The following is a 13,033-nucleotide window of genomic DNA, read 5'->3' as shown; positions in this document are numbered from 1 at the left end:
TGTTCTCCACCCAACGGCAGTTAATTTGGGGAACTCACCTGTGAACCATCTGCCATCCATTATCCTAGAAACTGGAAGGTACACCACAGGCTGTGCTCTACCCGCATTTCTTGTGCTTGCTTACCAGGCTGCTAACTACCTAACCTGGGAGATTCTCAGCATCATAAAAGGATTCTATATAGTTTGGAGCTCTTTCTCAGAGGGCTCTTATCATAAGGGAGGCCCCTCTTTCTCATTCTCCAGTTTATACTAGTTCAGTCCCCCTATAGGAGCTATGTGTTGAATTATCTCAACATCCATTTCTGCATATGTCCAGGCAAGTGGAATCTAGTTTCAATGACCACATCACAGTATAGTACTAAAGAAACTCTAAATTTAGCAGATAATCACAAAGAGCTGAACTATCAGTAATTTCTGTTATCTGGCCAGCACTGTGTCAGGGGTCAGACAAGAATTCAACCAGAAAGGCAGGAAGTCTTACATGATTATTGACTAACAAGTAGTGAACTTTAGGAGAATTGAAGGAAATTCAATATGAAGCACATCTTGATGGAAGGCGGATCAGTCTTATCAGTCTTAGAATTTAATTGCATGTCTGAATTTTTTTGTTTCAAATTTTACCTATAATCCTATTTATAATCCTATATAGATCTAAGCACATAGATAAAGGTAGTGCGGTTTAGAGGAAAGAGCACTGGACCCAGGTGGGGCCTTGGATAACATACTTCACTAAGAGGTTTCAATTTCTTCAATTGTAAACTGAAAGTATTATACTAGGTCCTTTCTAAAGGTTATTCCATCTTTACTAGTCCATGATTAGATCTATGATATGCAGCAAAAGCTCTTGGCAGCACAAATACCTGAGTTATGGACTACCTCTATCATTTCACAGTTATATCTCAATTCATTCAACCAACATCATAATCCTTCAAGGGGCTGTTGGTTATCAAATGGAATACAAAGGTGAGTGAGACATAGACCAGCCCTGGAGGGTCTTATAGTCTTACAGGAGGGCTTAGATAGTGGACAAATGACCTTAAAAGTAGGACTGAGAATATTTCCATAAGAAAGCACAAGCATAGGGTTTTTTTCCCTTGTGATTGTTGCTTTGTTTTTTTGAGGGTAGTGGGAGAATAAGAGATCAAAAGAGAAAACTCACATTTCTGTTTGGGTATACTGTGGACAGTTTCGTGACCAAAGTGGTATTTGATATTGTCTTAAGGACCTGGGACAGAGAAGAGAATTTCAGGTATTGGCACTATGCATGAAAGAGTGGAGAAGTGCTGAGGCAGTTTGCTTGTTGCTTTGGTTGGAACGTGGATTCACGTGAAGGATATTGGTAGATTAGGTTGGAAGGTAGTTTGGGGATAGATTGCAAAGTGCCTTGAATATCAGGATTTGGTTTTCATTAAGTACACAAGGTAGGGGATAGGGGTTTTCCGAACAAAGGGAGGACATGAAAAAAATATTTTAAATCTCTCTTCTTCGTATTAGATAATTTCAGTTGAACAGAATTCAATTTGCTGCTTCTTTCTTCTACAGTCTCTAACATGTCATTAAGCCCTCTGGTAAACATTGCATTTCAGATATTGTACTTTTCAGTTCTAGAATTTCCTTTTTAAAACATAATTTCACTTTCTCTGCTAAGATTCTCCATCTGTTCACTCATTATGTACACATTTCCTTCAAATCCTTGAACATATTAGTATTAGATTCTTAAAGTCTTTGTTAATTCTAACATCTGGGTTGTTGGGGGTCTGCTTCTATTGATTACTTTTGTCTGGATCTTGGGTCACATTTTCTTCTTCATATGTCTGGTAATGTTTTATTGTATGCCAAACATTATAATGATATATCATAGAGAATCTACTTTATAAAACCCTTCAGTTATGGCAGCCCTGATAGCACAGGAGGCATTTTTTATATCATGAATTCTGTGTCCTGGACCCTTTTCTCTTCAGAAAAGGATCCTGTTCCAGAACCAGCAGGAGGGTGGTGGTATGCCAGGCAGATGCTTATACATCAAGACCTAGGATATACGAGCTATAATTTCCCACATCTGATTGTGTTTATTCTTTGAGTGGTTCATTACACAACAGACTTTCTGAACTCAACCTGCCCTCTCTCTTCCAAGTTTGGAGACTTGTCTAACTTTGGGTAGGTAAGGCCTCTACCCAAGCTAAGCAGTCACCTGCCTGAAAACTATGCTTAGAAAAAGGCTCCACACCAATTCTTGGCAAAATTGTGAAACATAGGCTTTGCCCTTTCATCTTAGTCAATGCCTGTCCCTCAAAGACCTATGGCTCGTATGATGTTTTACTAGGCCCCTGAATTCTCTACTTTCTTCTATCCATTTCTTCAGTGATCTTTATTAAGTCAGCTGTCACTGGGAAGAGAATTTTATACAGAAATTCATACCAGGTGTGAGTGATTGGCACATCTCCCCTAGGGAGGCACCTACTACTAATTTTAATAATAGCATTATAAGGTAGTCATTACAAGCACAGGACCCTGAAGTCAGATTTCCTGGGTTCAAATTCAGGCTTGATCATTGGCTAGCTATGTGATTTTAGGCAAGTAATTTAATTATCTCTGTGCCTTGGTTGCCTCCATTAGCAAAATTATGATATGATATTTATAGAACCTATCTCAGAATGCAAGGATTAAGTGGCATGATATGCACAAAGTGCTTAGAACAGTGTTAGTGTATAGTAAGTACTAATGAATTCAAGCTGTTTTCCAATTATTCCAATCATGAAACAATTAGAAAATGGCAAGTAATTTAATTATCTCTGTGCCTTGGTTGCCTCCATTAGCAAAATTATGATATGATATTTATAGAACCTATCTCAGAATGCAAGGATTAAGTGGCATGATATGCACAAAGTGCTTAGAACAGTGTTAGTGTATAGTAAGTACTAATGAATTCAAGCTGTTTTCCAATTATTCCAATCATGAAACAATTAGAAAATAAAAAAAAATAGAGGAAATAAAAAATCATAAGCTATCCATTTTGATGCATTTTATTTTGTTTTTTTTTTTTTTTTTTGCACAGACATAGATATCTTTTAAATGAAATTAGGATAGCAGTGTACACACAACTTGTACTTTACCTTTTTCCTTTCCTATATTCTTATTCTTAAACTACATTCTTTTAATAGATCAAAACTATTACATTATATGGCTAGACTGCAATTAAATCAACTAATCTTCCAGTATCGGACCCTCGGGTCAGCTCTCAATCTTCATTATTATAAATATTGTGCAAGGAACATCTTTATGTCGGTTCGATGACGTCCTTCTTATAAATTCCAAAAAGCGCAATTACATGAAGTTAAAGGGCATGAGATTTTAAGACATAAAATTTTGATACATAAGAATGACATCGTAGAGGCACCCTTTAAAACCCAAACATGACTTTTGTTTTGGTTTCAGGTAAGAACACAGTCTATTTTTAAATATTGGTGTTCCTGATGCCACTCAGATCACCTGTTTTCTTCTGCCTACTGTCTGCAAGCCATGCACCAAGTCATTTAGATCAGAAGGTTCTGACATCTGTCAGTCCTGCATAGTCACCACACTACACGTGGCATAGTACCTGGGGTCCCGTGGGTGCTTTCTGGTTACTTGGTTGATTACCTGGTTTACTGGTTAACATTTACCTTTTAGATATTTGATTGTGGGCATCTCCTTCCACCTGCTTAGCTACCATCTTGCATCACTAGAATTTGCTGAAATTCTAATCTTTGGTTTATAATTTATTTTGCATTTTCCTCCTCATCCTGGATTTTTATGATTAGTATCTCAATTTGTGAAACTCAGCAGAAAAGGTGACAATTCTCTAACTATGCAGCTCTGCACAAGTTTCCACAATTTCCCCAGGCCTCAAACCATGAGTGAGGTAACTGGCCTGACTGCCATCAGCAGACAGCTCCAGCCCTCACACTCTAGATCTCCGTGGAATTTCCTGGTAGGTTCCCAGGTGGCTGTTTACACTGGCTTCATGACACAAATGAAAGCCCACATTCTTTTGTTTATAGGCAGAAGGTGATCCCTTTTAAACTCTCATTTGGAAGCCAAATGTCTTAGTCACCAGGTGAGGAAGTCACAGGTAGGGCAGCTGATGTCACCCATTCGAGTATATCTCATCAACTCTGGATTTTCCTAATAACAGTCCTTCAAGCAGAGGGCTCTCTATAAAGTGGCTCCTGACTTTGTTTAGCGCCCCCAGTGGGCCACATGTTTCTGCCACGTTCTACCTGCTGTCCTGGTTTCTTTACCACCTTCCCCATGAAGAGGTTCTCAGATTCCAAGTCTCTGATCCACAGCCATGCACCTGTATACACTTCAGCTAAGTGAGGAGAGACGTTTGGTGCCTTCAACTCCATTTAAAGCATAATTGATGGGGCATTACAAACCATTTGATGTCCAAACCTCATCTTTCACCAGGCCTACCAGGGAAGGCTGGTGGAAGGAAGATGCTCATGATCCTCCCTTTTTAGTATATCCCAGTTATTCCAAAGGAAAGGATATTGTTTTCTCTTTTGCTCCTCTAATTGATGCAGCTGTTGCCCAGCCTCATCTGCATTAAGCTAAATATTATGTCTTTGTAATGTTTTTGATCTTCATTAATTATAGCTCAGGAAAGCTGACAAAGGCAACCTGCCTCTTTAATATAAACAAGATTAATTGCACGGTTCCTGCAGAAAATGAACTACCAGCAGTTTAACAAAAAATGTTTGTCTTTAAGCAGCCTTTGGATGAAAAAAAAAAAAAAAAAACTGTTACAGGAAGTGCGGAAGCTGCCAAATAACCGTGCCTGTGAGCCTCACCCTCATTATCAGACCAAACGAATGTATGCACCCCTGCACTTTCATCCTCCTCCAGGCCCAAGGAAAAGAAAGGCGGGATAAAAAAAAAAGCACCTTTGTACAAAGAAGTGCCTCTGAAGTCTGGAATGCACTCTGGCTGTTTGAAGACAAGATTTATACCTGACACCTTTCCTTAAGCTCATTGTTGAGACTCGTCTGTTTTCAAATCAACCGCAGACTGGTTGCTTGACGTACTTCATCTTATAACGACCACATAATCTAAGATAAATACACAGGGATTGCTATCACTTTCATTAACAACCATGAAATATTCCTTCCTTCAGCAGGTAAAATAAAAACAGACAAATGCACTCAGTGGGCTGAGGTTAAAAGGCTAGTGGGGGAGGGCTTGTTTGGGACAGGAGGGGCGGCTGGAGGGCATCTCACAGCCTCCCTATTGCTCCAGGACAGCTCACTTAGAAATGGCAAAGCCAAGAATTGAGTACTTGTTCCTCCAACTACTCACTCCTGTAGATAAGTGGCCAAAATCTAGCTCTCAGGCCTCTGCGTGTCGGTCTACTGCAATGCTCTGAGATATTTGGAGGTCCAGAGGACCTAAAAGCCCAAGAGCGAGGCCTTTGGTAGTTTGGGATGCTGAGATCTTAAGGCCAATGAGAAAGACCAACAGGGAGAGTGGGCTTTCCAGGCTCACGGCTGACTGAGAAAAGACACTAGGTTTGGGGCAGGATGATAACAGAGTTCGAGAGCGAATCTGTGAGCTACAGCCAACTTTTGAAACACCATCCTCCTTTGGCTAGTCCAATGTGAATTGGCCTCCGTGGCCGGTGACTGAGGCAATTGGAATTGGCACCCACAGAGAATGGAATTCTGCTCTCAAGGTCATGTTTAGAAAATGGTCAAGCCAGAGAATGATTTGTGTCAATATCAAGCTTTCTGTGGCTTCTCATGAATTCCTGACTATGAGAACATGCTGGAATAATGCCTGATGAAGTGTGTACATGGAGGGTGGAGGTGGGGGTGATTCAGGGCAGGCAAAGGCTTCAGGGAAGCCAATGAGGTCATTGCAAGGTTAAAGTTCTGGTAGAGGGGCCAATGATGCTCCTTGTAGCCCTTTGTCCTGGAATTAGGGGACTCATATAGCCTGGAGGATGGAATACAAAGTGACCTGGAGTTGGCAATTTGCTTTCCCAGAGAGCAAGACAGATGGAAAGGAAATTAAAGTTTCCCAGTGTTTGTGATGCAGAGGATATAGTGGGCCAGATGCCGGGAGGTGAGTTGAAAAAGTGGAAACAAAACTGCCTTTTAGCTAGTGTTGAGAAAGAGCCGAGGAAGGTGGGGCGTGGAGGGAGGGGTGAACCAATGTTGGCTTGGAGAAGTTAAAGTGTCATGTTCTCAGGTGAAGGGAGACTGTAACACAACATTCACCATGCTCTGGTCCACTTTGGGGTCCTCCTGGATTTTTCATGACCAAAATATTGCATCTCCCAATGCTTTGATTTTCTGTGATGTTCAAAAGCTGTGACAAAATGATTCAAGTTGTAAGGTTTCCAAGAGACCAAGTTTCCCACGGCAGTCTCTGGGCTGAGGGAGGAGTTAGGGCCTCCAGCCAGGCCAGCACCTGGATGTGGAGTGCACCCTGAGAACTCATCCTGGATGCTCAGTGAACGGCTGCTGGGGCCAATGGGTAGTCCTGATGGGAAATTAGCTTCACAGAAATGACTGAGGCTGAGGCTTGCCTCAGAGTATATCTGCATGACTAGAGCCAAATGTTTGCTACTAATTCAGCAGCTTGGCACAAAACACTGTATGAAAATTAGGAAGATGTGTCTTCTGAAACATTAACTTTTCCACAGGTCTGTCACTATGGAACTTGAGCCTCTTTTTAAAACACTTACACATGCACATAATCACATACATATCTACCTGAAATAGATTATAAAACAACACAATCCTTTCTACGTGATATTTTCTACTCTAGTCCATGTTATACAGTGCTATGCTATGTATTCCCTTCCATTAAAAAAAAATCTAGTCTTTACCCACTAACTCAATTTTGCGATACACTAATGGGAAGCAACTGGCGGTTTGAGAGAACAATGCCTTCCAGGGAGGGAGGATGGGTGCCCCCAGCCAGCAGCCAGGATTGAAGGCAGCTCACAGGGAGAGCTGACAGATTGGGAGGCAGGAGGGTGGGCTTTCCTCCCGGCTCAGCCTGGACATCTTAAGCAATCACAGGTCTCTCTGGGCTACAGTTTCTCTGTTGGTGAACCAGAGTGCCGCAATTGATGATTTCAAAAGGTTCTGTGTTTTTAGGACCTGATTCGACAGTTTCTTTGAAGACTGAACAGAAAACAGGTGATCTGCACCTTAGAATTTTAGTGGAGAATGGTTGGAGTTTGCAAGGTGATCTTGATGGTGGCCACCTCTAAAGACCAACCATTACACTCCTCCAAAATAGTGGATATCAGAATTTCCCTAAACCGGATCATCAAATATAAGTATTTTCTAGAACTTTTGAAAGGGTGGGAGCATGAAGAATCAGCATGGAGTACACACTTCTACATTGCCCTCACCAAATAGAAACATGGCCTTAGTTATTGACATTTTTTCATAATTTCCTGACTGTGAAAACAGTATATACTAATTGTAGAATGTTTTCAAATATGTAAAAGTATAAAGAATAAACCTAAAACTCACTTGTAGTCCTACCACCCAGAAACATTACTGAGATTTTGATATATTTCCTTCCATTTTATATATATATATATATATACACACACACACACACACACACACACACATATACATATTAATTTAATCACATAATAATTTAATAAGCATCTCTTTGTCATGAAATATTCCTCAGGAACATGGCTACATAGTAGTTCACCACATGAATAAGCCATGAGAATTTAATCCATCTCCTAAGGACTGACAGTCAAGTTTATTCCAATGTCTTTCACTATTATAATTAATGTAACAATGTACATAAATCACATAGTGTAAAACAATCAAACTCTTCCCTTAGAATAAATTCCTAGTGGCAAAATTATTGAGTCGAAGATCCACAGATGCAGGAGAGCTCAGTCACCTGGTAGTCCCTCCATCAGCGCCTGTCTTACTTAGCTGGCACAGGGCAGAGTCTACAGAATGGCTATCTCTGGGGATTCTTGTTGGCCCTAACTAGATTTTGGAGTCTCAGAGAGAAGAATGAGCATGTTTTGTAATGAAAGAATAAAGACAGAACTGCCTTTTTGGTTATGAAGATTCTGAAAAGCACAGATACTTTTATTAAGTGACTATTCATTGGCAGAAGATGTTATAGTTATTTTCTTTTCTGAAGCTCTGTGGTCAAAATGAACTCAATTCTCATGCAAGGGACACTGGGCCGAGCTCAGCCTTAGGTGGGTGGCTGAGGATTCGGGGGGCTTCATTGAGAAAGTCAGAAGTGAATCAGGTCTTCCGACCTGGGGCTTTACCTCTCTGCAGTCTGAGTGTGCAGGGCCCACTGTTTCATATGAGTGGTCCCAGTGCTGGAAGAAGACAGAAGAAATGGATTTATGTCAAGCATGGGCAGGCCAACTCTTATTTTTCCAAGCTGATATTTGTAAGAAAAGCCCAGCTGTGTTCAGGGAAATGAACGAGGGGAAATGCAGCTGTGAGATGCGTCATGAGTGGTTTCTCCCAATATCCTCTCCCAAGATATAACAGTTTGGATAAAATCCTAGAGGAATTTTACTCTGTCCGTAAAGCACAGAAGGGAAAACTACAAACACATTCCAAGTGGGATTATAAAGTCTGTCGGGGGCCAGCATGTGGGATACTTTCAAGGCATCCCCACCAGGCCTTTTCTGAGCATTTCACGAAGCTGTGACAGTGCGCTGCCTACTCTGGCAAGTCACTTATTCCCTCATTACGTTTCACACATATTAACTGAAGTTACTGCTCATGAAAATCTTACGAAATAGCTGGGTTTTGTTGTGCCTGTCTTACAGATAAAGAAATTGAAGATTAAAGAGGTTAGATCAATTGTCTAAGTGCACACAACCAATAAATGATGAAAAAGAAACTCAAATCAAGAGGTCCTCGCCCAAAGCCAACATCCTTCCCAGCAGCCACGACACAGCTCCTCCGTCAGCATGACGTTAGCACACGTACTTCTTAAGCCAACATATTGTCATTTTGTCCGAGAGACTGAATAGAGTCACACTGAATTAAAAGCACAAATTATAAGATCCTCACTCTTTAATGGTTATGTTAAAGATCTACAAATACTCATAGTGTTGGTCTAAGATAACTGCAGACAGGCGCAGAGATGCCAAGGGAAGGGTTTGCCACTGTGGTTGCTGTTTCTTATCTCTGTGGCTCTGCACGTCAGTCGAGGTCAATTTCTGTCACAGTCCCGTGTCTAGGCACATCAGAGGCTCCGAGCTCTTGTGTGCTCCCTAACCTTGATCACTTGAGTGTGTGCCTAAGTCCAACAGTAGAGTTGCTTTAGAGTTATGGAAAACTGCATTATGAAGTTTTATGCTGTATATTCTTATTTGAAATTCTGGGCAAATGTAAAATAACTACGTTAAGCAAAAAGATCTGCAGAAACTCCAAATCTAGAAAAATTGAAGTTCATGGAAATATGAGAAAAAAAAATTCAATTTGCTTTTAAAGGCTGTTTATAGTCTGTTTCTAGGGTGCCCATAAAAGACGTTAACTTTAAAAAGATTTGAGTTGTAAGAACTACAAAAGGACACTTTAAAAAATTAACCTTTTTTGTTTTGAGATAATTGTAGATTCACATGCCATTGTGAGAAATAATACAGAGAGATCCTGTGTCATCTTGCGAAATTATACTATGATATCACCCATTCAGTCAGGCGTCGATCTTCATACAGTCAGGACATAGAATAGTTACAAGAGGACTTTTTAGAAACTCCATTTTATAAAACTCTATCACCTGCAGGAGCCAGTTGCCATTTCAACAGAAGAATGAACCGAGGACTCTTCTGGATGTTCTGACCAATCCGAGGCGATTCCCAGGCTGAGAATCTCATGGGTGCGCCTGGACCTGACCTGCAACCTGCAAAGAAGGGTCCCCTGCTTTCTGTCATTCTACCATTCTCTGAAAAGACGTAGGCAAAAGGAGGAAAGTGAGAACAGGCAGAAAAAATGTCTACACCCTCCGGACTAACAATGGACTAGAAGGCAAGGGGTGTCCAGCCCCAGCTCCAGTGCTGGACAGTCCTTCCCTTATTTCTTGGATCATTTTTCTAATCCGTAAGATTAGGCAGCCGAGCCCAGCACTATCCAATAGGAAGGCTACTATCTACATGAGGCTGCCGAGCACTCGAAACATGGCGAGTGTGACTGAAGAATTCAGTTTTTCATGTTAATTAGCTTTAATCAATTTAAATGTAAAGACACAAGGGGCTAGTGGCTACCCTATTAACCAGAACAGAAGATGGTTTTCCAGATCTCTCCCATCTCTCAAATATTATAATTAAAATGTCCTTGTCTAGATGGGCCATCTAGCCTTCCTGTGGGATAGGCAGTGAGCCTTCCTTCTGAGAAAACTGAGGCTCAGAGATATCCGGGACTCTTCTGAGGTCACACCAGTGAATCTGTGCTAGAGCTAGAAGCACACCCCTAGTCATGTGACTTCTAGACCAAATCACGGTCCTTTTTGTGTTCCACCAACAGCTCAAAAGCACCACCACCAACATTCAATTGTGATGAAAATAAATCAAGTCATCGAACTGTTCACCATTCCCCAAAACTGAATATGAAACCCAAATATATGAAAAAAAAAGTTCTCATTCTAACTATAAGAAAGGCAGGCCCTTTTGGGGTGGTGGTTGTGGGGGGAGGAACAACCATGGTAACCAGCGACTGAAATGAGGATAATTTTTTGACAACTAAGATACTCCTATTTAGAGAACAAGATTTCTGTGAGCAAAATGGAACAACAAATAGCAAGCCAATTCTAGGAGAAAATGTTGAAGATAAATCCACGAGAGCTTACAAAATATCAGCTTCGATGCTGTCTGTGTTCGGCTAAGCTCACTGCTCATTCAGTGATGGCACCAGCCCATCGGTGGGCTTCTACAAGAGACCTAGTCCTTTCTCATCAAAGGAGGCTCCAGAGAATTACAGACACGACACGTTGGAAAAAGAATCCCACCAAACATGTAGCATGACAAAGACATACTTAACAGTGCATTTAGAATAAAAAAATAATTCATGCATTTCTAATTAAATACTATAAAGTTTAGCTTAATTAAAAAAATATCTTTAATAGTCTAAGGCTCTTTATCTTCAATAATGCAACCTACGTATTTTACGCATCCTAAAAACTGTTATTTAATATTCCTCCAAGCATTTAAAAACTGTCCCACCAAATCAGAAAATGTGTGTGGTTGTGTGTGTGTGGTGGTGGTGGTGGGTGGGGGGGTTATATCTTTTAATGACCATAAATATCCTGGTTGTCCCCAGATACAGGTCTTCTACTGAGAGAAAGAAATGGCAAACATAGGAAGACCCTTAGAAGGCTTTTTAGCCCGCAAGGGTTTTCTCCTCCTGAGCGCCAACAGGCTTTAGAGGGATTTGGGTATTTTCCTCTTATCTTTGGGAGACTGTGCACTTCTTTCATTATCCTTTTAGCTAAGGCTACAGTTTTAAGTCTCCTTTGCCCTCCCTTGGGTTTATGGTAATTGAATGTTTGATGTAGGAGAGGTGGGGCTCTCTGTGCATTATTGGCAGGTGAAGAGAGGGAGGCCTGAGGTTTTATCACATCACAGATAAAATTCAATATTGGGGCCTTTTATGTCTCACAGCCCACCTTCTTCTGTCTCTTCCTGTATTTGTCCTCCCTCTGCCTTTTCCTTCTGTACCCACTTCATCCCCCAGGCAAAGATATATTTCCTGAAAACTGGAAAAACCAGGTACTAACAACCTTAGATCAGTGCTAATTAAATTAGGTTATAAATTCAGGCCCAGTTCCCTTATCTGTGAGTGACACCTTCTGCTTTCCAACTGGGCTCTTAATATGCACAATTAAAGCATCTGACATCACCATATCCTTGGATCTAATGTTGTTTATGCCATTAGCATATCAAAGTGTTTTGATCAGACTGACTTTAAAGCAATCCTCTCCTGGTCTTTTTTGGCTCCCCCCACCTCCATCTCATGTATTAAATTTCAAGCACTCAAAAATGTATCATGTAATATTTTTTCTAGTTGCTCGAGTTCTGTTTTTGTTATTTCTGTTATTAATATTTTAATTGCATCGTCTTTACAATGAACACATGAACTGTGTGTAAAAGATTTACTATGCTGAGAATGGCATTAAGTCACTTTGAAACTTTAAGAAGTGCAGTGGAGGCCCATTACAGGTTGAGGCCCTTTGAGATGACATTCCTCATGGCTCACAGTAAGTGCCATTATGTGATGTCTCATGGGGCCACTGTGTGGTAATGTGGGGCCAGAACACAGAGCCTGTGATCTCCTTCCTCAAGGCAATGCCAAGAGTCCACGAGGAGTAGGCTGTCTCTAGTCTGGACACCAGTCACAAGAGTTCAATTGCCTCTACTTCAATCTATAGTAAGGGAGCCCACCTAATTTCAGGAACACCCACCCCCGCTGTGTTGGCTCTACCTGTGGAGTAGGGAGTAGGGTTCATGCTTGCCCTTCTTCTGAGCTACCATTTGTAAGGTTCCATTCGAGGAAATCCAGGAGCCAGCCCGCGAAGGTAACAGGATGGGGAGGACTGGACTCCTTGGAACGGAGGGCGCTGACTACAGGAGCCATATGGACTGACAAACACCTCCACAAACATGATAACCAAAGCCTAAAAATGTAAAAAAGCAAGGAAGCAGAGCAGGACACCAGCCAATCTTGTATTTTTGAGGTCTAGGAGAATCAGTTGTGGGTTCATATTTCACAGAGAAAACCAGAAAAACATTTAAGAATATCAAAGGCTAGAATTTTCTTTTACTTCAACACTTCATGTTCTCCCCAAGGCTGCAGTGAATATACTGTGGAAAATATGGTTTGAGGGCTTGCAGGCTAAGAGAGAGAGAGCAGGTCTTTAAAGTTAATGTTTACGCATTTCTTGCTTGTCTTTTCATCCTTTTTTTTATTATCAAAGAGACTTATAACAGTCCTGTGTGCAATAAGCAACTTCCTGATTTTTTTCTGCCAAAACAAGG

The 13,033-nt window shown here is 41.0% G+C and overlaps 2 protein-coding genes across 6 annotated transcripts in view; one reads left to right on the top strand and one right to left on the bottom strand.

Annotated features, from left to right (window-relative positions):
• The window catches only part of CCDC138 (coiled-coil domain containing 138), a 165,210-nt gene extending 153,977 nt beyond the window's left edge, over positions 1-11,233 (top strand). The window contains exon 14 of the mRNA XM_025048480.1: positions 9,790-11,233. Within this exon, the coding sequence (XP_024904248.1) occupies positions 9,790-9,845 (56 nt within the window). The 3' untranslated portion in view covers positions 9,846-11,233. The remainder of the gene's footprint in view (positions 1-9,789) is intronic.
• The window catches only part of EDAR (ectodysplasin A receptor), a 97,981-nt gene that overhangs the window by 59,482 nt on the left and 25,466 nt on the right, over positions 1-13,033 (bottom strand). The gene's annotated exons all lie outside the window — the stretch shown is intronic.

The sequence above is a fragment of the Pteropus alecto genome, unplaced genomic scaffold (assembly GCF_000325575.1).
Source record: "Pteropus alecto unplaced genomic scaffold, ASM32557v1 scaffold55, whole genome shotgun sequence".
NCBI lineage: Eukaryota > Metazoa > Chordata > Mammalia > Chiroptera > Pteropodidae > Pteropus > Pteropus alecto.
The sequence above is the reverse complement of the archived record's forward strand: the minus strand, read 5'-3'. Positions and strand labels throughout refer to the sequence as shown.